Source organism: Octopus bimaculoides, chromosome 30 (assembly GCF_046866305.1).
Source record: "Octopus bimaculoides isolate indiv1 chromosome 30, ASM4686630v1, whole genome shotgun sequence".
Lineage (NCBI taxonomy): Eukaryota > Metazoa > Mollusca > Cephalopoda > Octopoda > Octopodidae > Octopus > Octopus bimaculoides.
The window spans coordinates 3,732,612-3,757,969 of NC_142957.1; the positions used below are offsets into that span (position 1 = coordinate 3,732,612).

Here is a 25,358-nt window from a genome sequence, read left to right on the forward strand (position 1 = left end):
ATTGTGTCTGATGAAATATATTATACTATAAACATATTTTAACGATGAATAACAAGTTGGGAAAATAACTTATCCAGTCCTTTCTAATATCTTATCCATTGATAAAAAACATTTGTAATTATTATTTCCATCATAGAATTTCCCCCCCCCCCCCTGTATTGCTCATATATGTTGGTAAATGCACATTTAATCACCCTAATTAGACGGATACACATTTTAAATTTTTATAATAATATACGGTTTCATACATTTGTAATACCTTATTTCTCGTAAATGATCTAAAAACCACATCCCCTAGTCGTATCGCTATAACCTATTATATTATATCCACTAACATATACACTCTCATCAACTTTTTACTTATATAATCCTTAATTTAATCTAATCGAATCAAGTCTCAATATCAATTTTTTACTCTCATATTTGTTTCTATGTTTTCATCCATATATAGACGCAGGAGTGGCTCTGTGGTAAGTAGCTTACTTACAAACCGCATGGCTCCGGGTTCAGTCCCAATTTGGAAACGACATGTTGTACTGCTTAGTAATCAAACCGGAAGCTCCAATACGAACATTTCAGAGCGCTTAAGTATCAGCTTGAGGACAGTGCAGAGGACATAGAAAGAGATGGATGAGTCTAATGGCGATTACAAAGGTACGGCAGCTCAGAAAACCCACTCTGATTGTTCTGATAAGAAAAGAACTCCTGAATTTGTTGGTGAGATCCAGGCCATGATTAACAACGTTCCCTCCAAGTTAATCAGGTCCATCACCAGGGATATGGGAGTGTCTGAGTTTCTTATAAGGCAGACAGTGCATGAAGAGATTCGACATTCCTCATAGAAGTTGAGAAAGGGCCAATTTTTATCTCAAGCCATCAAGCACAAGAGGAAAGACCACTTGAACACACTCAAGCAACTTCTCCAACCGAATATGCTTTGGCATTTTTTCAGACGACAAAAATTTCTTCTAGGATCAGATGGTGAACACAGAGAACAACCGTTGGCTTGCCGTGTCCCCAAAACATGTATCGAGTGAGATAAAAATCAAACATCCAGTCAACATCATGGTGTCTGGAGTGATCACTAGTGATGGCGATGTTATGCCTCCATTCATCTTCCTACATGGCCTCAGATTTAATACGAAGGAGGAGGTAGTGCTGTGCTGGGTGAAGAGGTAACTTCTGGAATAACCTATGTCTGACAATAGGACTCTGTACCAGGCCACACAAGCAGAAGAACCCAGTCATGGCTGTCAGACAGTTGTGGTGACCACATCATCTCTAACATCTGCCACCTAACTCCCCAGACTACAACTTCCTTCGTTATCATGTGTGGGTGCAGCTGAGCGAGAGACAAATAAATCTCCTTGTAATACCAAAGATGAACTGAAGACAAGGATTATGGCAGCATTCTCTAATTTAAACTTGGAGATCATCCAGAACAGGGATCTTTTCAATCTGACCAACAGATTTTTAATTAATTTTTTTTAACTAAACTCTTTGAAACTTCGGATAGTGGTAGAATGTGTCATATAGAACAGGGTTTACTCTTAACGTTTTTGATAAAATTTTGTATTTTAGAAGTTATTTCGTGTTAAAGTTATCATATTTTGGTAATTTTAACCAATCAATGACGTGTATTCAGCTGAAGAAAATTACTGCTGCTGTTTGCGAACAACAACTTCCGGATCCACTCCCCTAACAAAACCCTTCTTTAATAAACAGAGATGTTTTTATAGCAACATAAATTTCAGGGTTGATTTGAGGTTAGAATAACAACAAAATTATTACTGAGGCAGACCAACGACGGAACCTGTATGTGGTTGCATGACCTGCTAGAAAAAGTAGCCAAACTTTCTTTTATATACAGAATAGAAAAGCCTCTATCCTGTGATATATACGTAGAGTCCATTATGTCTGGGAAAAAAGACGAGATGGTCACAGTTGGGACGTCATTGATCATATCTGTTCAATCAGATCCAAATCGGGACTAAACAACAAGTGACGAAGGGAACGAGAGAGCCTTTACCTGGTCGCTCGAGTTGCTAGAAAGAGCAACTAAATCTTCCTGACAAAAAGAAAAATGAAATTTCTGCCTTCAAGAAAATAATAATAATGCAAGTTTATATTATTTTATAATGTTCCCTTAGGAATTCATTACTTCTAGAAAAAAATATGACAAAATAGTCATGGCTGGAACGTCTTTTCTCACAGATCCATTACAATCAGAGCAATCCTATGGTAAAAACAATATTCTTCACTGGATGTTGAAGAGAGCAAGTATCCATATTCCAAATATTGGGATTCCCTTATAAAATAATATAATTAATTCACCACACCCGGTAAATAAATAAATATATATATATATGTGTGTGTGTATATATATATATATATATATATATATATATATATGTATATATATATATGTATATATATATATATATATATATATATATATATATATATATATATATATATATATATATATATATATATATATATGTATGTATATATATATAAGCAGTAAAGCCAGTCGCCACACCAGTGGCTCTTGAATGTCACTACTAGTTTAACCCCAGGCAGTTTCTCGTCAATTGGTTATCGATGCAACTTGCTGCACCTTTTATATGCGATATATCGCTGAGGTGGGGGTGGGGCGAAATTTTTCTACCCTCTAGCAGCTATCGGGATCGTGAGACTGACTCAGTTTCGAGCGATTTGGCTCATCTTCAGTTGCAAGCCCCAGCATGCCAAAGCAATAGCCAGAATCCGCTACCATTAACAATATATCATGAAGAAAGTGACCATCGGCCACTGATTTGCAACAAGCAAAATAGGTGGTTATAAAGTCTTCAGAAGAGATAGAGTAGTAACATATACTGCACTGTAAAGCCAGTCGCCACATCAGACTAGCTGTTGAATGTGACTACTAGTTTAACCTCTGGTCCCGAGTTTCTAAATGCCCTCTTAAGAAAGCTGTAGGCCCTTTTCCAAAATGTTGCACATAGCGCTGTCTCCACCCTTAATGATTGGTCTAAGGGATATGACTAAATAAAACTTCGAGGAAAACTTCAAACATCTACTATAATTTATTGAACTTAAGTATTATGTTGTGGAAGGATTCCACTCTCTCCATGTGACTAAAAATTGACTGACACATTTCTATTACATAGACAATTGTTGAGTCGTCAGCAATTGTAGTAAGCAGTTCACTGTGAGACATTGATTGAGAGCGTTGTAATTGACTCATCCCCTCCTCTCACCCCCTGATATTGCTGGCCTTGTACCAAAGATTGAAATCAATATTAATGATTGCAATGATAATGAGAATGAGATGATGACTATTTTACAACAATTATAATGTTTTTAATTATGAAATAAAGACACATTTATATTGTTGACTCTTTTCTTACCAAATTTTTTTTGTAATTAACTGCCTTTTATTTTATTTCTCTCTTTTTTTTTATTTTGAAAATGAAGAATTTAGTAAAATAACATTGTCATCATCAGACGGATGTTTGGAACTTTGTATTGTAGAAGTAGATGTGGTTTCTGACAGCTTGGCATCAAACTGGTTAGATGGAAAGTTCTGGAAATTAAAACATATGACTAAGATATTTCTATTGAAATATGCTGTCTTTGTTTCAATTAATTTTAAAAATAACGAAGAATTTAGTAAAATAGCCTTGTCATTATTAAGCTGGTGTTTGGAAGTTTGTATCATAGAATAATGACAAATAAGTTTGTCATTATTAATTAATCAGGTTCTTGGAACATAAATGAAGATGAAACTTTGATGGAAGATTTTAAATTTAGATAATTTTCAAATGGGAAATTTGTGTCATACAACCACAGGTGGTCTCGGGTGAGTTGGCATGAAAAGGGTTAAGGATATTTCTGTTGAAATGTTCCGAGTTTGTTTCAAGTGATTTTGAAGATATTGAAAAATATAGTAAAATAACTTTGTCATTAATTATTCTGGTATTTGGAACATAAATGAACATGAAATTTTAATGTAAGATTTTAATTTAGATCACTTTAAATCAAGAAGTTTGTATCACAGAACCAAGGGTGGTTTTAGGCAGGTTACTATCAAAAGGGTTAGGACAGACATGATGGAAAGATCTGGGAGCTAGATCATATTCTTTTACTTGTTTCAGTCATTTTGTCTGTGGCCATGATGGAGCACTACCTTTAGCCGAACAATTCAACCCCAGGAGTTATTGTTTGTGAGTCTAGTACTTATTCTATCAATTCTTTTTCGCCAAACCACTAAGTTACAGGGACATAAACACACCAACATCAGTTGTCAAGTGATGGAGGAGAGGAGAAACACAGACACACAAGCACACACATACATATATATGACTGGCTTCTTTCAGTTTCTGTCTCCCAAATCCACTCACAATGGCTCTTCTCAGCCCGAGGCCATAGTAGAAGACATTAGCCCAAGGTGCCATGCAGTGGGACTGAACCCGGATCCATGTCATTGGGAAGCAAGCTTCTTATCACACAGCCATGCCATATGACTAAGATATTTCTATTGAAATACACTGCCGTTGTTTCAATTAATTGTAAAAATGATAAAGAATTTAATAAAACAACTTTGTTATTATTCAGATGATGTTTAGAACATAAATTTTCAATGGAAGATTTTAAATTTTGATCGTTTTTAAAACAGGATGTTTTTATCGTAGGACCAGGAGTGGTCTCACTGGGTTAGTATCAAAAGGGTTGAGACGAATTCCATGGAAAGATCTGGAATCTAAAGCATACGACTAGGAGATTTCTGCTGAAATACACTGGTTTTGTTTGAATCAATTTTGAAAATTATGAAGAATTTAATAAAATAAATTTGTCATTATCAAGTTTGTGTTTGAAAGAGAAATTAACACGAGATTTTGATGGAAGATTTGAAATTCAGATCATTTAAAATGAGAAGTTTGTGTCATAGAACCAAATGACAGGCTCAGGTAGGTTGGTATCAAAAGGGTTAGGACAGACATGATGGAAAGTTCTAGAAATAAGTCATAGGGCTAGAATAATTCTGGTGAAATACATTGCTGCTGGTTTAATTCATTTTCAAAATGATGAAAAATTTAGTAAAATAACTTCATTATTATTAAACTGGTGTTCAGAACATGAAACTTTGATGGAAGATTTTAATTTAGATCATATAAAAATGCAAAGTTCATATCAAAGAAACAGAGGTGGTCATAGGTGGATTGGTATCAAAAGTATTTAATTTGATTGGTGTTTTATAGCACCCAGAGATCACTGACAATTTTTGTTTCTGATAAATATAATGCTTTCTACCATTGGTACAAGGCCTGAAATTTTGAGGGAGGTGGGGTAAGTTCATCTCATTGACCCCAGTATGCAGCTGGTACTTAATTTATCAACCCCGAAAAGATGAAAGGCAAAGTCAACTTCAGCATAATTTGAACTTAGATGAAATACAGCAGATGAAATACTGCCAAGCCTTTTGCCTGGCATGCTAATGGTTCTGCCAGCTCCTTGCATTAAATATAATGGTGCAGTTATTTTGGTGTTCCAGTGGTCCTGTCACCTCATCCAACACAACCAGGAAATACCTTCTAAACCCAGCAAAAAATCCCTGCTGTTTTGTTAGTCTCTCTTCTATTGACAATAGATACACTTAGGAAGTTTGGGTGTCTCTTGAGCTCGCCACATGCTTTGTAAGGGTCTTTTGTCTTTGTGGCCCTGATGAAAATTTTATACCTTTTCACGATTACAGATGCAGAAGTGACTGTGTGGTAAAAAATTTGCTTCCAAACCACATGGTTCTGGGTTCAGTCACACTGCAGGGCAAGTATCTTCTACTACAGCATTGTCTCGGGTCATAGTAATCATATTGCGTCCTGTAAATATTTCTTTCTTCCTGCTTCATTAAATTATACACCCAACACCAGGATATAAAATATTATAACAAAAATCCAAATAGCTTTTCTTAGATGAATACAGTATGATATTGGCAATATCAGTTCAAAGTTATAATTCATCCTGCAAATGTTAGTTTGTTGATATCATGTTAAAAACTTTCTTATAAACAACGTTTTACCAGGAGGGTAAAATAATGCTTGTGCAAAAGAGCAATCATAACACCAGTGAACATTAGTGTGAATAAGTTAAATGAAAAACTTGAAAAAGTTTTACCTGGAAATAACTATACTTACAAATCTATAAACTCTGTTGTGGATGACTCAGAAATAGTCTATTACCTGGCTGAGTTCTTAAACTCACTGGCAAGTTATGGTTGCTTAATAGGAGGCAAGGTTCTGGATATCGGTTGAATATCGCCTTTCTTCCATTAATTTCTTATTCTTCGTGTTGCTAACGCTCCAGCAGTCGAGTAAAGAAGTATTAGGCAAAACACAGGTTCTCCATTAGTTTTTATTTACAATATATACACAGGTGTGGTATGTTGGTCTTTTGCAGCCATCTCATGTGGTATAAATTCATCGTTCTCCATTACGCGGGCCATAGCCTCAGGAGATGCGACAAGCAGACTAGCCTAGAGTCTTAGCCAGTGAAGATGGCTCTCTGGTGGTCGCAGCAGGAAAAGTGAGGAAAAGAGCTCAAACCTCGAGGTTTCTTTCCTTTTGTAGTTTTGCCATCGCAAGCCTCATTGTGAGCTTGCGCATGGCAAATGGATGTAGGTGAGGTCTTGCTCCAGTCTCAGAGATGGCAATGGCTGCCACGAGAATTCATTCAATATGGCACTGACTGCTTGTGCCGCTACAGTTGCATAACAAAATACCACGTGCCTACAGATCATTGCTATTTGCGTACCAGTCCCAGGAAGGCATTTAATATGTAAATTGATATATCCGATAACTTAACACCGCTGTATGTGGTGGTTCTATAACCAATGGGTTAGATGGTTGTTGATGAAGGGGAAAATCCCCCGAAATATGGCACATACACCTGTTACCCATTTTTATCTTCGATCTCATTGTTAGTTTACATCTAACATCTCGATAGGCAACATTGTAGCAAAAATCATTGCTGGTTAAAATTTCTATAGAATATCTGTAAATATTATAATGTCAAAAGTGCTGCTAACACAGTAGAACGTCGTATTGACTTATAAAAACATTCAATATACTTTATAGTATATTATGGTTGCTTAACGAAATACCACATACTTCCAAAATTATTACTATATATATGTGTGTGTGTATTTCTTTAATTTCTTTTAATTGTTTCAGCTTTAAATCTACGGACATGCTGGGGCATCACTGTTGGCTATGCTACACCATCATTTGAAACCTCCTCTGATATGTGGCATTTGGTGAATGAGTGAGTTTGATGCTGCTGCCCTCATCTGTGTTTCCTGCTGTGGGACAGGCTCATCTGTAACCCTTGACAGGAGGAGATCCAGTTTTGTTTTGAAGACACCTACATCCAAACCGTGCAGGTCTCTCATGTATTTTGGAAGGTTATTGAAAATATCTGTCATCCACATGAAAGTTGACAGTCATTTGTTATATGTTGGCCAGAAGCATACAGTTCTATCATTTACATGAAAGTTAACAGCCATTTCTTAACACATCTTAGTGAATAAATTTCACTACGCATAGTACAATTTTAGCAGCTTTTCAATCCGACAGGTGTTTCTGCTAGTACACACACACACACACACACACACACACACACAAGCACACACACACACACAAGCACACACACACACACACACTCATATATACCCAGCCAACATAAGTGTATCGAGGGCCAGTCAGGTGGTACTGGCAACGGCCATGCTCAAACGGTGTTTTTTATGTGTCACCTGCACAGGAGCCAGTCCAGTGGCACTGGCAACAACCTCGCTTGAATGTTGTCTTTCACGTGCCACTGGCACAAGTGTTAGTAAGACGACGCTTGTAACGATCATGCCCAAATGGTACTTTTTATGTGCCACTGGCATGGGGGCCAGTCAGCGCTCCTGGCAATGATCACACTCGGATGGTGCTCTTAGCTCTCCACTAGCACGGACGCCAGTCATGCAGTGCTGTCATCAAATTTGATTTCAATTTCATTTGCCTCAACAGGTCTTTGCAAGCAGAGTTTAGTGCCCAATGAAGGAAAGGTATGCATAAGTGGGCTGGTTACACCACTGGCATAGGCCACAGGTTATGGTCTCACTTGGCTTGCTGGGTTTTCTCAAGCACTGCATATTTCCAAAGGTCTCGGTGAGGCCTAAAGTTTGAAGGTCGTGCTTCACCACCTCATCCCAGGTCTTCCACAGGTTCCCTCAACTGCTAGGGTGTGACACTTTTTCACACAGCTATCCTCATCCATTCGCACCACATGTCCATACCAGCACAGTCGTCTCTCTTGCACACCACATCTGATGCTTCTTAGGTCCAACTTTTCTCTCAAGGTACTTACAGTCTGTTGAATATGCACACTGACATTACACATCCAGTGGAGCATACTGATATGAATGATTGTTAAACTTTGTCACAAATAGACACAGCTGTATAAGTGACCTTAACACCATTTAAATAAATATCTTAGCTTTACAGTGTATTTTGGCCAGTATATTTTGTCGTCATTTTTATTAACTTTTGTATGTTCTGATTTACTTTTGTTGGATTGTAAATAGCCATTTTTCAAAGTTATAGTTTATAAAATAAATGGCGTTTGCAAAGAAAAATGAGTTTTTCTCTTTCTCTTTTACTTGTTTCAGTCATTTGACTGCGGCTATGCTGGAGCACCACCTTTAGTCGAGCAAATTGATCCCAGAACTTATTCTTTCAAAGCCTAGTACTTATTCTATCAGTCTCTTTTGCTGAACTGCTAAGTTACGGGGACGTAAACACACAACCATCAGTTGTCAAGCGATGTTGTGGGGACAAACATATATACACACATGTATATATACATATATATAATGGGCTTCTTTCAGTTTCCGTCTACCAAATCCACTCACAAGACATTGGTCGGCCCAAGGCTATAGTAGAAGACACTTGCCCAAGGTTCCACGCCTATGTGTATGGGAATATCTGAAAAATCATGAAGAAAAAATGAAAAATGAACAACAGGCGCAGAACAATAGGCGCAGGATTGGCTGTGTGGTAAGTAGCTTGCTTACCAACGACATGGTTCCAGGTTCATTCCCACTGCGTGGTACCTTGGGCAAGTGTCATCTACTATAGCCTTGGGCCGACCAATGTCTTGTGAGTGGATTTGGTAGACGGAAACTGAAAGAAGCCCGTTGTATATATGTATATATATATATATATATATATATATATATATATATATATATATATATATATATATGTGTGTGTGTGTGTGTGTGTGTGTTTGTGTGTCTGTGCTTGACAACCGATGCTGGTGTGTTTACGTCCCCGTAACTTAGCAGTTCGGCAAAAGAGACCGATAGAATAAGTACTAGGCTTACAAAGAATAAGTCCTGGAGTCGATTTGCTCGACTAAAGGTGGTGCTCCAGCATGGCCACAGTCAAATAACTAAAACAAGTAAAAGAGTAAAGAGTACACACATGCCATGTAAACTGATATTCATACACTTACATCTTCAAAATAAATTTAATATTGTTTCTGTTTAGAAGTAGGTGGTCCTCATTGACTGTAAATTGAAGCAATATCACATTTCTATTTTTAAATGCTGGGTGGATGAGGCTGGAATCAAAGCAATTCATGCCAGGGATCTGGTGTAATGCTATGGAAAAGATAAAGTGTGGCTAATATCGAACCGCTATAAATGTTTAATCATACATTAATTAACCCATCCTTGAATGTATTTCAGAGCCAGATCAGGCATTTGGCAAAATCGGCTCAGCCCTACATTGAGACTTCTCAAGTTGAACAACCATACATCAGCCCAACCTCATCTTCATATCAAACCGATGTCACCTTTAGCTGAATATGATATTGGGCCGATGTCAACCCAACGTAAGAGACCAAAATCTCACATCAGCCCAACCTCAAATTCAAATCGGCCCAACATCAGAGATTAGAGAAAATTGGTAACATATTTTACATCCTTATATAGAAGAATGTCAGGTAGAAGAAGATAAGAGGCAGAGTGAAAAGGTAAAAGAAAAGCAGGAAGGATCCAGGATGAGATTTAAAAATGAATCCAACCTGTGAATCTTTTAAACTAATGAGTCATTGTACTCATTGATCTGTTCCAATATGTAACTTATAGGAATGGAATAAATACTATGTTCACATCCATCTGAAAAGTTTTCAGCATAATCAGGCATTTCATTTAAAGACTCCATTTTCTTAGGGCAAATATATTTGTCTTCAAACCAATAGGAACTATTTTCTTCAAAGTTGGTAGCATTCTTAATAGTGTTTGTCAAAGAGTTATGATTGAGCTTGTTATTTTTGTCAAGAACAGCAAGCTCATGATCCACTCCTCTTCCATGGATTTGTTGAATAAGCAAGTTCAACTCTTTTGTTAGAGTGTAACACTTGACTGAAAGAAATTCACTGCTCACACTGGATTTTGGTACCTGAGGAAACTTACAAATGATAAGTTTATTGCTTTCTTTAAGTTCCCCGAGAAGGGAAGCTGTTAAAAGTGCTGAGTTATCCTCTTTTAAAAAATTTATGTAATCTTGGTTGCTTTTCCAAGCCTGGATTCTTTTGTGAAGAGCTTTCGAGTAAACAAGAATTATAAAATAGGACTCTTGAATTTCTAAACTCAGTCTTGATGGATCACTACCTTTCACTAAACGAGCAGCAACTTCTAGTTTGCACTTGCTCATATTCAGGAAAGATATAAACTGATCAATGGCTTCACAGTGGTAAGAATGGTCCTCTGTATAAAATAACAGTCCTCTTTTCTCTTGAATTGTTCCTGGAAATATAAATTGACACAATCAATAATAAAATATCAAGAATATATTAGAATTAAAGGATTGAATTTCTTTAACTAAATACTACAAGGTCAATAGAATTAGTCACAATTTGCATGGCTCCAGAAAAATAAAATTTGCAAACCAGACACATTTAAAACTTCACTTGAGAAAAGTGAGATTTCAAAATAGATATAATCATCCAGAGAGGAAGGGAAGTAGCTATGTGGTCACTTGACACAAAGCACTTTTAAACGTGACCTTAAAAAGCAAGCCTGGCTAATTTTAATTTGATATCGGTGACTGAAACAAAAGGTTGCTGAGTTTCTAAAGAGAAATAGTTCATTCCTAATAATAATGTTTAAAGACACTTCATTTGACTAACGTAGTCACTTATTTCTTAGTTTGATCTTTTTTATGTGTTTCAGTTATTTTTAAAGTCTTGTACTTATTCTTTTAGCCTCTTTTGCCACACTGCTAAACTGCAGGGATATAGACAAACCAACACAAGTTCTCAAGAGATGGAGAGAACAAACACAAAGACACACTTACACAGTCAACTTCTTATAGTTTCCATCTTCTAAATGTACTCAGAAGGCTTTGGCTGGCCAAAGGCTACAGGCGAACAGGATGTCACGCAGTAGGACTGAACCCAAGATCACGTTGTTTGAAAGCAAGCTCATATATCAATAAAAATATTCTTTTCTACTCTAGGCACAAGGCCTGAAATTTTGTGGGAGGGGGCCATTCGATTAGATCGACCCCAGTATGCAACTGATACTTAATTTATCAACCCTCAAAGGATGAAAGGCAAAGTCAACCTCAGTGGAATTTGAACTCAGAGCATAAAGACAGACGAAATACCGCTAAACATTTCGCCTGGTGTGCTAACGTTTCTGCCAGCTCGCTACCTTAGATGAATAAAAACATTCTCACATTCACACACATATGTAAATAATGATAAAACAGACTATAAACTTTCATTCATCAGAAAATTTAGGCTTTTATTTCCCTGAACATTTATGTGAATCTGTTGTAGTCCAACTAGATCTAATAAGTGTTTAATAAACTGATATTACAATTAGTTATAGTAGTATTACTATTACTGTCATGATGATTACAATCTCTGTTGATATATAATCATTATTTTGTTACCCATTATTACTAATATAATCCTATTGCTGTTATAACTACTACCACCAATTTATGGAATTTTCTTACCACAAATATGATGGCTAATGCTTTTTCTCTTTGATTGTAACTTTTCTCAGCCAGTAATAATGACTGCAAAGCTTGAGCTATTGCTTTCAGGCTACCATCTTCATATTTGTGTAAAATCACAGCTCCAATACTACTTTCACTAGCATCTACTACCACTTCTATTTCTAAATTCAGGTCAAAATGTGATAACAACAATTCTGACGTGAAGATGTTTTTAATTTCTTCAAAAGCTCTTTGGCATTGGACTGACCAGTTCCACTTAACGTCTTTTTTTAACAAATTATTCAGGGGTGCTCTTAAATCGTACATATTCAGTATGTATACCTGGTAGTAATTTCCAAGCTCCCAAAATGCTTGTAACGTTGTAATGTTTGTCGGGGGAAGCATATTTTTTATTGCACTCGCCCTAGACGGGTCTTGTCTGTGTCCATTTTCATCAATAATCTGCCCTAGATATTTTATTCTTGGCATAAAAAATTCATTTTTCCTCACTGAGCTTAAAACCCTCATCTTTTATTCTTTCAAAGACCTTTTTAACATGCTCAACATGCTGACCCCGACTTTCACTTTTTATGGGTATGTCATCAAGGTAAATCCGAACCTGCGAGCATAATGTCCACAACTTGTTGGGAAATTCCAGGTGCTACCTCTATACCAAAAAGGTGTCGATTAAATATATACAACCCTTTATAGGTATTTATTGTCAATAATTTTGAATATTCCTCATTGACTTTTACTTGCAAATATGCTTCAGATAGGTCCAACTTTGAAAAAAAATTTCTTCCATTCAACTTTGCAAAACTTTCCTCTGGATTTGGTAACGGGTAATTGTATGGCATCAAACATTCATTTAATCCTGTTGAAAAATCAGTGCATACTTGAATTTTATTATCTTTTTCTTGACATAAACTGTTGCGGACACCCATTTTGTGTAATCAATGTTTTCAATAATGCCAAGCTTTTCAAGTCTATCCAATTCTTCGTTGACTTGTTTCAATGCTACGAAAGGTACCATTCATTTTGGTTTAAATACCGGTATAGCGTTTTCTTTCACTTGAAACTTCACCTCTGTTCTGGTTCAAAGATCCAATTCATAAGATAAAAAACCTCAGGAAAATGTTTTAATTCTTTTTTTGAATCCTCCAACGCTTTATTTGTACTGGTGGAAGAACCATTCACATTTTTACAAAAAATATTTTATGGGGAGGTCCCATAAGTTAAAGTTTCATCCAGTCTGTTCCAAATAAAGTTTTTTTTTTATTTTTCAACACAAAAACTTTGGCCTTCAAGATTTTTCCACAATATGTAACATTTCACCAATAAAATGCAATTTTTTTCTTGAAACAACTCGTGCAATTTTCAAAGTTTCCTTTACTCTAGGTTTCGCTATTTTTCTCCATGTATCTATATTAATTATCATGATACCACTGTCCTTGTCCAATTGTGACTTGATATTCACATTATTCATTTTCATAGACAGAAATTTTCTGCTCTGAACCTCGTTTAGGATTTTTGTTAGCAATACATTTTTTCTACAATTTAAAAAAATTTTTTTTCTTGTTTTGCTATACAGCGTGAGCTTTTATGTCCGATTTTTCCACGCTCAAAACATTTACAATTTTAAAAAGGACATTTACTCCTAAAATGTAAACCTCTGCATCCATAGCATGGATTTGGTCTTTGCGTTTTTTTTTTTTTTCCTTTTTCTTATCCATTTCAAGTTGACACGCATGTATCTGAGAGCAATCTTTTTCTTCAATTTTATCTGCATCATGTCTTAAATTTATAATTCTCTGGCATTCTTCAGTCACTGCATGTAGAGTTAATTTTTGGTCCTGTTCTAATTTTGTTAATATACGGAACATATATCAGCATCTTTTCTTGCAGTTAACCCTTGAACAAAAATTAGACATTTGAACAAATCCAGGGTTAATTCATTTAATTTGAATTTTTCACATTGTCTGTTAACGACCCCACCATAGGTGACGAACCCTTCATCTTTTTCAACTAAATTTCAACATTGCTGACAAGTATTGGACAGGGAACTTCTTTCACTGAAACTTTTCGATAACAAATTAATTGTTTCATCGAAATAAATCTCACCTGGTTTCTTCAACAGAATATTATTACAGTATTTTTTCATGTCCGGCAGGGGATAATTGATGAAGGCTACATGCACTGCCCCTTCCTCAACGTCCACTTTCTCTCAGCAACATATTTGAGAATGAGGAAAATAATCCAAGAAACAAACATCAAATATTTAATGGATTATTATTTATGAACAGTATTAACAATTTCCTTCATCAAACACACATCAAAACATCTACATATAAAGAATGGCTCCCGTAAATATCCACATTTCAACATATTACAAAGGTGAAAGAGTTAAGTAGGAAATACATTTGTAAATCTTGAATCCTCATCAACATGGCCTCAGGTTTTCAATCTGTGATAAAATAGAAACTACATCTACAAGAGATATTTCCTGACATAGATTCGTGTCCTATGTGTGAGATTTAACTCATCCGCTTATGACTATGTAATCAGAACCAAGACACCAGTGATACAAATACAGATAATTTTGGCGATCCTGCTTGTGCATAAGTCTGAACAAAGCTTGTATACTCACGCTTGAAACAGTAAAAACTGAGAACCAAAAGTAGCAGACCGATCATTGCACCAAAAATAGCAAGGAATATGGTTAGTTTAAAATCGCTCTTAGATTCTGTTGTATAACCTGTATTAGGTGCAGTGACATCTGTTGATGATGGTGTTGTACATGATAAACCATAAACTAGAAAATAAAATATGAGTCAAAGACAAAATTGGAAATAACTTTAAAATGTCAATTTAACTTCAATAAACAAGAGTATTGTTAAATTGGTTCAATAAATGTTTATATATATATATAAGGGCATTACTATACATGAATGCCTCACGCTATGAGGGACTCTAAGGTCAAACTACCATAATAAACACATTATTACCGAATGCAAGGAAATGCAACTCTCACCGCTGGCCTCTTAAAAACAGACTGAACTATATATCAACGATTTCGCAGTTATTACAACAATAGGTAACTTCTGCTCATCAGTATAGTATGGTCAAATACATAAAAATAAACAAAAAATTCAACATACCAAACGAACACCTCATGTATCCGGCATAGTACATAGAAAATTGTTTATCTCTATATATCTATGTAAAAGGCGGGCTTTTTTTTAATTGCATCTCGGTACATGTGTTTTTTTTTTTTTCCAGAATAAAATTCAGCACTGAATATATTCCGGTTATATATTTAATTAATTCAATAATAGGATAAAAATGTGTTTATTTTGGTAGTTTGACCTTAGAGTCCCTCATAGCGTGAGGCATTCATGTATAGTAATGCCCTTATATAAATAAATATATTTTGGGGATTAAATGATTTTTCCCTTATGAGGTTTTTTCACACTAGCTACTTGATAAATTCTTATAAAAGATTTTATCCTATTATTGAATTAATTATATATATAAATTTTATTATGATATTTACTTTGCATTATATTATACTTATTTATTGTACTTTTAATTATAAATTTTTTCTATATGTGACAGTGGATTTTCATCGATGAGTTCATAGAGCTTGGTTCTTTTCCCTAAAACTATATATTAATATATATATATAAAGATAGATGGATAGATAGATAGATAACGGATAGAATCAATGACTATTGGAAAGGTTGTAAGATGCAATGAAAATTTTTAAAAGAATAAATAAGTAAATGAGTGGAAATCAAACTAGTGTTTTAAGTAATAAGGCACTAAAAGAGAGTGAACCACCAGGGTATTTGAGAGAATCAATTTCCCAAGTCTCTAAAGTTTTTATGGCTACCGTGCATCTTCCACATCCATAAGCTATCTTCTCTGATAATCTTCCTATTAATCCAATGCACCACTTGTGTGCCCAAAGCTTACACTGGGTACACCATATGGAGTTCCTACCTACACTTTTCCTACAAATCAAATAGGGGGCCAACTACCTGAGTGGGGCAGAGTCCTGTCAGTTTTCTTGCTTATAAGGACCTTAGGCTTTGCTATGTTAACTTTAAGGCCCCTAAACTCCAGGTTTTGCTTCCACACCTGGAATTTCTCATCTAGCTTTGATATGGAATCTGCTAAGAGGCTAAGACCATCAGCATATATTTGCTGGGGGCTGATGATCTTGAATTCCGCTGTTATGGCCTGGGGGACAATGATGAAAAGGAGACGACTAAGGATTAGGCCTTGATGAACTGCTACGTGTACACCAAATTCTTTGCTGTATTCATAGTTAACTCTTACTTCACTGACAACTTCTTTGTACATTGCCTGTACAGCTTTCACCAACCCTTCATCTATCTGTAGCCTCCTCAGAGTCCACCATATCGCACTAGATCAACAAATTCCAAGTATAATGGCTTATTCTTAGCTAAGTACTTCTCTTGTAGTTGTCTGACTATGAAAATAGCATCAGTTGTGCTTCTTTCTCAGGCAAAGCCAAACTGCATTTCATGTAGCCTAATTCTGCTCCTAATTAACTGGGTTATAACCCTCTCCATAATTTTCATCTCCTGGTCCAGGACTTTGAACCCTCTATAATTGCTTCTATCTAATACATCATACTCACCCTTGTTGCAGCGAACAATCATGCTGCTATGCCAGCCACTGGGTATTACACCTTCCTGAATGATAGGATTAACTCTGTGAGTGTTACCAGCCCATATATTACCTTATTGGATATTTTAAGCATCTCAACAGTGATTCCAGATGAACCAGGGGCTTTCCTGGTTTTCAGGTTTTTAAATGCCTTATCTACTACACTGCTGTCCACTAGGATAGCTGGTCCCTCTGATGGGTTCAAACAAGGGAGACTCCCTTTATCCCATTCATTCTCTACATTCAACAGCCTTGCATAGTAACTTTTCCATGCTTCTTTCTTGTCCACATCATTAAGAGCAAGCATATCATTATCCATCTGCACACACTTTTCACCTACAATATCTCTATTCTCACTGACACACTGTCTGGCAATCCAGAGCACTTAAGTCTCTGATCTTCATGCTGTAGGACTTTGGCAAACCTCTTCTTTTACGTTGGATAAACCTGGTGTTTAGCCTCCCTTTTAGCCTTCTAAGATTCTTTGATACAACCCGCACACTTTCGAGACCCCTCTTTTCTCTTTTATCACCATGTCAACCTCACTGTTTCCCACCACATCACCTTTGGTCAAGCAGGGTCTTTGCTCCAACCACAAATTTGGTCTGTTGCCCTTAGTAGATTGTCCTATAGGAACTTCCAGTTGCCCTCTACATCATATGTCTCTATCTCTCTATCCTTTGCATCATAGGCCTCATTGAGGACATCTTTAAATCTCTGCTCACTTGACAGATCCTTCAGCTTCCACAGCCACCTTTTCCATATTGGATTGCATCTCAGGATCTTTCTGGCTCTAAGCCTGAGGTCACTAATCACTAGTTTATCTTCAGTTGTACATTCTTCTCCTTGTGAAGGATTTTGCATTTATAAGCATATATCTATCCATGTTTTTGGTGAGGATGTAGTCTATCTGGCTGGTGTGTCCCCCCTCATAAAAGCAACCCTTTATTCAAAATAGCATTTAATCATTCACCTGTTTTTATATACCACTGTCTGTATTATATACCACTAGAATCTGCTGCTCATCAGAACTGGCTGGCTACCAATCACCCTAATTCCTTCCATTATATATATTCTGTCTTATTCCCCATGTGTCCGTCAAACACCTTACCCGTTACTTCCACCATCATACAGCTATATTACTCTGAAACTGCCACAGATCCGATATGCATATCCCATCAACCTTTGTTGCTGATTTCCAAACATGGACACACAAACACACACACACACACACACACGCACACACACATACACACACACACACACATACACACATATATATATATATATACATATATATATATATATATATATATATATACGACGGGCTTCTTTCAGTTTCCATCTACCAAATCCACTCACAAGGCTTTGGCCAGCCTGAGGCTATAGTAGAAGACACTTGCCAAAGGTGCCAAACAGTAGGACTGAACCTGGAACCATGTGGTTGGTTACCAAGCTACTTACTACACAGCCACTCCTGCACCTATTTTGGTAAAGAACTGATAGCAGTAGATGTGCAAGTGTGTGTAGAAGTGTTTGTCATGAAAGAAACAAATTATTCTTTTAAATTACATAACTGGTGAAAAGTCCTGAGAATCTAAACATGTGGAAGAAGTGGAAAATCCCCCATCTTCAGATTAACAGATTTCTTTTTAAATGTAATAATTTAACAAAATGTTGTAAGCAAATACCAATATATGAAGAATAACTTACAGTTGTGTAGTATTTTCCAGAACATATTCTATGAAATTCATGGGTTAATTTTGAGGTTGTCTGAAAATGACAAAATGACAAAAAAAAAAACGATTTGTAAAGTTGGCCTATAAATAGAATCTCTGAACATTTTTTCAAAGTAAATCTATAATTTTCAGGGACATCTTTGAAACCTAGTGTAATATAAAATAAAATTTATAGATATTCCAATTATTCTGGTGCAATTAAATTTGTTGAAATGATTTGTCTTACTGAATTCAATGATTAAAATTAAGTTTTTGTCAAGACAAAAATCAATACTAGTTTAATAGTTGAAAAAAGAAAAAGAAATTGTTTTTATTTAGCAATAGAAATGATGTTTAAAAGAATCATTCTTTATATAATTACATCATGTAAAACAAGACTGCTACAGACTAATTTTCTTCATTTTGTTTTAAAGCCAAAAGTAGAACTGATAGAGAAATAGAAAGACAATTTAAATACTTAGTTTTATGGCTTTACTGAAAATAACAAGACTGTGTAGTGTACAAGACAATGGAGTGTATTGAAGCAAAATTACCTTTATTACAGTTATTACAAAATCGTTAACATCAATATAGTCAAAAATAATTTACCAGGACACCGCCTGACTGGCCTTCGTAGGATTTTCGAGCGAGATCGTTGCCAGTGCCCCTGGACTAGCTCTTGTGCAGGTGGCACATAAAATGCACCATTTTGAGCGTGGCCATTGCCAGTACCGCCTGACTGGCCTTCATGCGGGTGACATGTAAAAGCACCCACTACACACTCTGAGTGGTTAGCAATTGGAAGGGCATCCAGCTGTAGAAACTCTGCCAAATCAGATTGGAGCCTGTTGCAGCCATCTGGTTTCACCAGTCCTCAGTCAAATCGTCCAACCCATGCTAGCATGGAAAGCGGACGTTAAACGATGATGATGATGATGATGATGATGATGATGATGAAATCAGTAAAACAATGCAAGGGAATGAGTTTTATGTAATTGAGCTTTACTTAAAACTAATTAATCGATAATATGAACGACGATAGGGAAATAAAGACTTGGAAAAGAAACATTTTCTCTTTTTATTATTGAGGATTAGAGAAATATTAAAAACACAGAAATGGTGAAATTTGACAAACCTGGGAAGAATTGATAAGGGCACTTTTTAAAATGGTTGAATTTGTATGATGAAGTGATACAGTATACTTTTTTATATCACACTTTGACGGTCCTTGTTCAAAATGCACAATTAACTTGTTTTCTTCTAATTTATAATCAATTGGAGTTACCCATTCACGGCACACTGCAAACGTAAAGGGAAGCCATTTATGTGAACATTACACAGATAGTAAATGTTGTTAAAATAGCCCAAAGTGAATTGAATTTAAACAAGAAAGAAAATATTTAAGATGATAATTTTCATGCCAATATTTGAATAATTGTACTTCCCACAATATTACAAGAGACATTCCCACCAACAAGTTTCAATATCTTTATTACTGAATCTCACCTTTAACATTAGATATTACCATGTTCTCTCAAATGCCAGAAACTTGCAGCAGAAATCTTCATGAATGTTTAGAATCATTAACAGCAGAAAGAAGTCATTCTTCCTATTAATAGAATTTCTGTGCAATTAGATAGCATTTAAGAAATCACTTTCAATGCCCTTCCATAGAATATATATCAATTTTAGTAAATACGTGTGAATACTAATATTATTGGCTACATAAGGTGGTGAGCTGGCAGAATTCTGATAAAAAAATAAGGTACCAGTTGAGCACTGGAGTCAAAGTAATTGACCTACTACTTCTCCCAAACTTACTCTTTTACTTGTTTCAGTCATTTGACTGCGGCCATGCTGGAGCACCGCCTTCAGTCGAGAAAATCGACCCCAGGACTTATTCTTTGGAAGCCTAGTACTTATTCTATCGGTCTCTTTTGCCAAACCACTAAATTACGGGGACCTAAACACACCAGCATTGGTTGTCAAGCGATGTTGGGGGGACAAACACAGACACACAAACATATACATACACATATATATATATATATATATATATATATATATATATATATCTATATATATATATATATATATGTATATATATACATATATATATATATATTACGGGCTTCTTTTCAGTTTCCGTCTACCAAATCCACTCACAAGGCTTAGGTCGACCTTAGGCTATAGAAGAAGACACTTGCCCAGGGTCCCATGCAGTGGGACTGAACCTGGTTGGTAAGCAAGCTACTTACCACACAGCCACTCCTATGCCTTGCAAACTTTATGGCAAAATTTGAATACTGGCTACATATGTAGTCAAATTACAAATCAATATTAAAACACAGAAATAACAAATAGTTTTTAACCTTCCATTTCAACATTATCATCAATGACAACGTTTACCACCTTATTCTTCCTACAGCTTCTATGCTTTTGGAACACTCACACAGTAAATTAGCTCAACCAGGTAACAATAACTATCAACTAAGAGGTTTTCTGAGCATTTAAAAGACATTATTTTACATAAGTTCTAACTGCCGACTTCTCCTGTGCAAACCAAATCTACCTTTTCTGCAAGCCAGTAACCACACTACACCTGTTTTATGTCCGTAATTTACATTGAGTGTGTTATATGAAATTTCTACTGATTCCTTTTTTGTATATCAAATACAGTCATTTTCCTGATGGTATCAGAGTCTGTCTTTCCTACTTGCTAAAACTTTAGTCTTTTACCAAGCTTACTTTCAAACTTTTCAATATTAGATGTTTCCTTCTCTTCCTGGAAATCTTTTGTATATCTTCAACTGATAAAAACCAAAAGAACTAACACAATATACACCACCACCACTAGTTTCCTCCAAGATTTTAAATAAATAATAATTTCAGGTTCCTTACTGAATGTATCAACTTTAGCAGTTAGATAACTGTTTCCAGATTCCGGCAACGGATAAAGATGAACCAATATTTCTTTATTTTTTCTTACAGGATGTATATTAAATTCAAAGTGATGCTGCAAATAAATTTTTAAAATTCTACTAATATAATAACATATTCAAAATATTGATCAGTTCAATCAAATTTTGTGATAATTTTAATCATATTTAAAAAATAAAAAACATTCAGCTATTTTACTCTGTTATTATTTTCATATATTTTTCATTATGTAAACAACTCTTTATTGGCCCATTTATATTAACTTAGATATCATTTGAAGTAACTACACATATTTTGCATGTATTTTAATATCTTATACCATAACTTCTTGCACCTCTCACCTTCACTGATGTTCACCATTGTCAACAGCATTTGGTTTTTTTTTTACCTGTGTATATTAGAACCTCGCTGATCCTCTTTGCTTCTGTTTCAATTAATTTTTTCATCAAAAATATTAACCCATTACCTACCAGTGATCTCATATGAGATCACTTAAAAATTACAAATTTCATAATTATCTGTCAATATTTACACATATCTAACCTTTTTGCTATATCTACTAGGTATATTTCTCTGATATTCAAATGAGGTTTGCTAATTTTTCATCCAATATCTCGCTTATTTCTATTTAAAATGTTATTTTGAAATGTTATTTTGATCATTCGAGCGTGTTTCTAAGGCTGTTTTATGCTAGAAATCAAAGTTTCATAAAAAAAATTCCAGTTAATAGAATTATGGGAGGTAATGGGTTAAAGTGACAATCACCTTTTCTCAATATCTCTGACGCTACCATTTATATAGCTAGGAATGCCTACTCTCTTAGATACAAGGGAATGTGATAATTCTTCTTTACACATACTTACTTTAAATCTGTTATTCTTCACTAAGTCAAAGCTAAGAAGCAGAGCCATTACATACATATTAACACATGCAAACTTGATGAGGAACTTTTCTTCTTCATTTGCTCTTTTATAACCTTCATTACTCAACAACTTCTACTTTCTACAGTCCAAGCTAAAAAGCATTCACATCTTCCTCTAATCTTCCAATTTTTTCCTTCAAAAGGAACAAATATTTACCAAACTATTTCGTCAGAACTCTCTTCCTCCAGCAACATTCAAAATAGAACTTTCACTCCTAAAGTCCACATGGATCCCTTTGTCTCTAACATCATCTTTATAATCCATCTTAAAATTTAGTTCAATGTCACCATTTACTTCAACTTCACCAAACCAATGAGAGAACTTCTATATGGTTGCTTTACCTACTAAATATAACAGTTAAATCCCCCTCAAATCACTTCCTATGCTGTTTCTAAAATGAGGGTGTTTGTTAATGTATCCCTAGAAGCACTCTGTCAGAATAAAATACAAAGTGGTCAACACTGAAGTACATCTGATCAAAAGTGAGTTTGATCAGGGCTAAAAAATAACTTCACCTCCAGCAAATCAACAATACAACATGCAGGGTCTGTAATATATTCCATATAGATGACCACATTCTTGGAGTTTAGGACAGACTCTTTAAAGACAGAAATTGTACTCACATTACTAATGGATTTTTTCTTTAGAAATGCAGTAACGTCCAAAATTCTACAGATTTTGTCATCAAAATCATATTCAATTTTAAATCCTTTTAAATGGGTTAAACCTATTAAAACAAAATAATCTAGATGTATACATACATACATACATACATACATACATATATATATATATATATATATATATATATGCACACACACACATACACACACATATATTTACTCTTGCAATGATTTCAAAAATATACATATCTACTGGCTTGAAGGTTTTATCAGAACTAACTTGTACAATCACATATAGTGGCATAGTTAACTTTATAACTATTTTTAATATTGTTTGTGTGTTTTGCTGCTATATGGAATATCATACTCATTATATATTTCTTTATTTTTCTACTTTTGGTCTTCTTTTACATATTTATAACAAGAAGCAGCATGAATTTGTACCATTCCTGCCTTTTACAAAAGTCTTTGTCCCCAGAAAAATAAATTTCATTGAGAATCAAAACCAGACTTCAGACTCAGCTTGCAAAAAGATTATCTCTTATTATTCAGGTCTTGGAATATGGTGGAGAATATTAAAATTAAATCAAACGTTATACAATAATAACTGATAAAACATCACAATATTCACATCTTAAGAACTAGATCTGACATAAAATTTAGTACAGAATTTATATAAAAACTAAATTTTTTAATTTGCTTTAAGAAATGGAATCTTTGTCTATGCAGTAAACATTTTTTAATGTATTTGCACCATTTGATTATAACATAATAGCTTATAGAATTTAAGACAAATTTTCTTACTTGCATTCCACACAGCCTTTATTCCTTTTGCTTTGTTTTGCAGGAAATCTGTTAGTTGAAAAGACTTTGGCTTTTCTGGGTACTTTCCGTTAGGAAAAGGCTTGAAGACATCCAAACTCGCATTACAACCTGAAACATGGAAAAGATTTCTTTGAAATCTATTGACATTATAGAAAACTAATTTTTACATCATCAGTAGCTCTTCGATATGCATGGATATTCTTGTTGTAGATGACACGTGAGGGTTCAGCAATTTCTACACGGATGATTTGTTTGTAAGGATCAAATGTTTGAGCTGTACAGTAGCTCGCTCCCTCCATCAAATCAATATTGCATGTACCCGTGCACACTGTGCCACACATCAGATGTCAAAGTAATTGCAGAGTAATGTGCATATGCTCCATGGTGACAGTGTTGATGTGATTTCTGTATGTGTCTGGATGGGTGAATCTGTGTGCCCTGAGGGATGTGTCCGTGTATGAAGGTGTGTTTCTGATGATGTGTTTTTCTCAAGATCACAATGTGCAACTTGGTTTGGGAATCAAATCAACAGTCTTGCAATTATAAGGGCAACACCCTTACCACTCGGCCATATGGAATGTGGGGCTAAAGCACTTAGTTGAGATAATAAACCATTCTTATCATTATTTTCTAATTTAGTTGATCAATATTTCTAACAATTCTTAGATATTCAAAGTGAAGATTATGAAATAGATAAACCTTGTTTAAAAGTGTTTATCTGAATCATCAACATAAATTTTGAGCTCATAAATTATAGAAACAGGTGGTTGTGGTGGTGGTGGTGGCGGTGGCAGTGGCGGTAGCAGTGGCAGTTGTTGTTGTTGTTATGGTTGTGGTTGTTGTTGTTGTTGGATTGCTGATGTAAAATAATTGAAAAATGCTAAATGATAAATTTTACATTACTTTCAAGTTTCTAAAAGAAATAAGGTGTATTAACATGGATAAATATGATTCTAATATAGTTTTTCAATCTGAAAGATAGTTTAATTAAAATACTTACATTTTGTGCCATAAAGATAATAAGATTCCTGAAAAGATAAAAGAGAGAGATTTTTTTTAAAAAAATTATTTCTATTGAATTTAAATTTAGTTAAAACAATTTAGAAACTAACAATGAAAATATATTGTGGTTGTAAACAAGCCTTGAATCATAAAGAAGTCAACTTATAAACAGAGGTAGAGCTTATGTCCATCTCGACTTTTAATTAGTATCTTTGATTTTAGGGAGATTTGGTTGTTATTTTTAAAAGTTTGAACAACCTTATAGACTTTTTCTGTTAGCTTCATGAAAATGAAATATATAGCTACAAACCATATCACATAAATCCCTTATCATAAAGTATTGTGCATGCATGCATGCATATACGTTCATACCTATATATGTATGTATGTCAGCAGTGTATATTCTGGGTGTGCTAGGTGTTGGCTGCACATCCATTGCAAATGGCAAATTCATTATAAATATTAATCTTATTCATTAATTTAATCCCAAATCTTAATGGAAAACTCTTGTTATACCTCTGCTTGAAATTTGGTGGCATTGGGTGTGGCAGTATACCCAATGACTACAACCAC

General features: G+C 35.0%; 1 protein-coding gene across 1 annotated transcript in view; it reads right to left on the reverse strand.

Annotated features, from left to right (window-relative positions):
• Positions 1-9,732: 9,732 nt before the first annotated feature.
• Positions 9,733-25,358, reverse strand: part of LOC149130137 (uncharacterized) — a 37,462-nt gene continuing 21,836 nt past the window's right edge. Inside the window, 9 exon segments of the mRNA XM_089345903.1 lie at positions 9,733-10,858; positions 14,707-14,800; positions 14,803-14,871; positions 18,468-18,527; positions 19,608-19,771; positions 21,374-21,488; positions 22,959-23,062; positions 23,763-23,891; positions 24,784-24,811. Coding sequence (XP_089202029.1) covers positions 10,146-10,858; positions 14,707-14,800; positions 14,803-14,871; positions 18,468-18,527; positions 19,608-19,771; positions 21,374-21,488; positions 22,959-23,062; positions 23,763-23,891; positions 24,784-24,811 — 1,476 coding nt within the window. The 3' untranslated portion in view covers positions 9,733-10,145.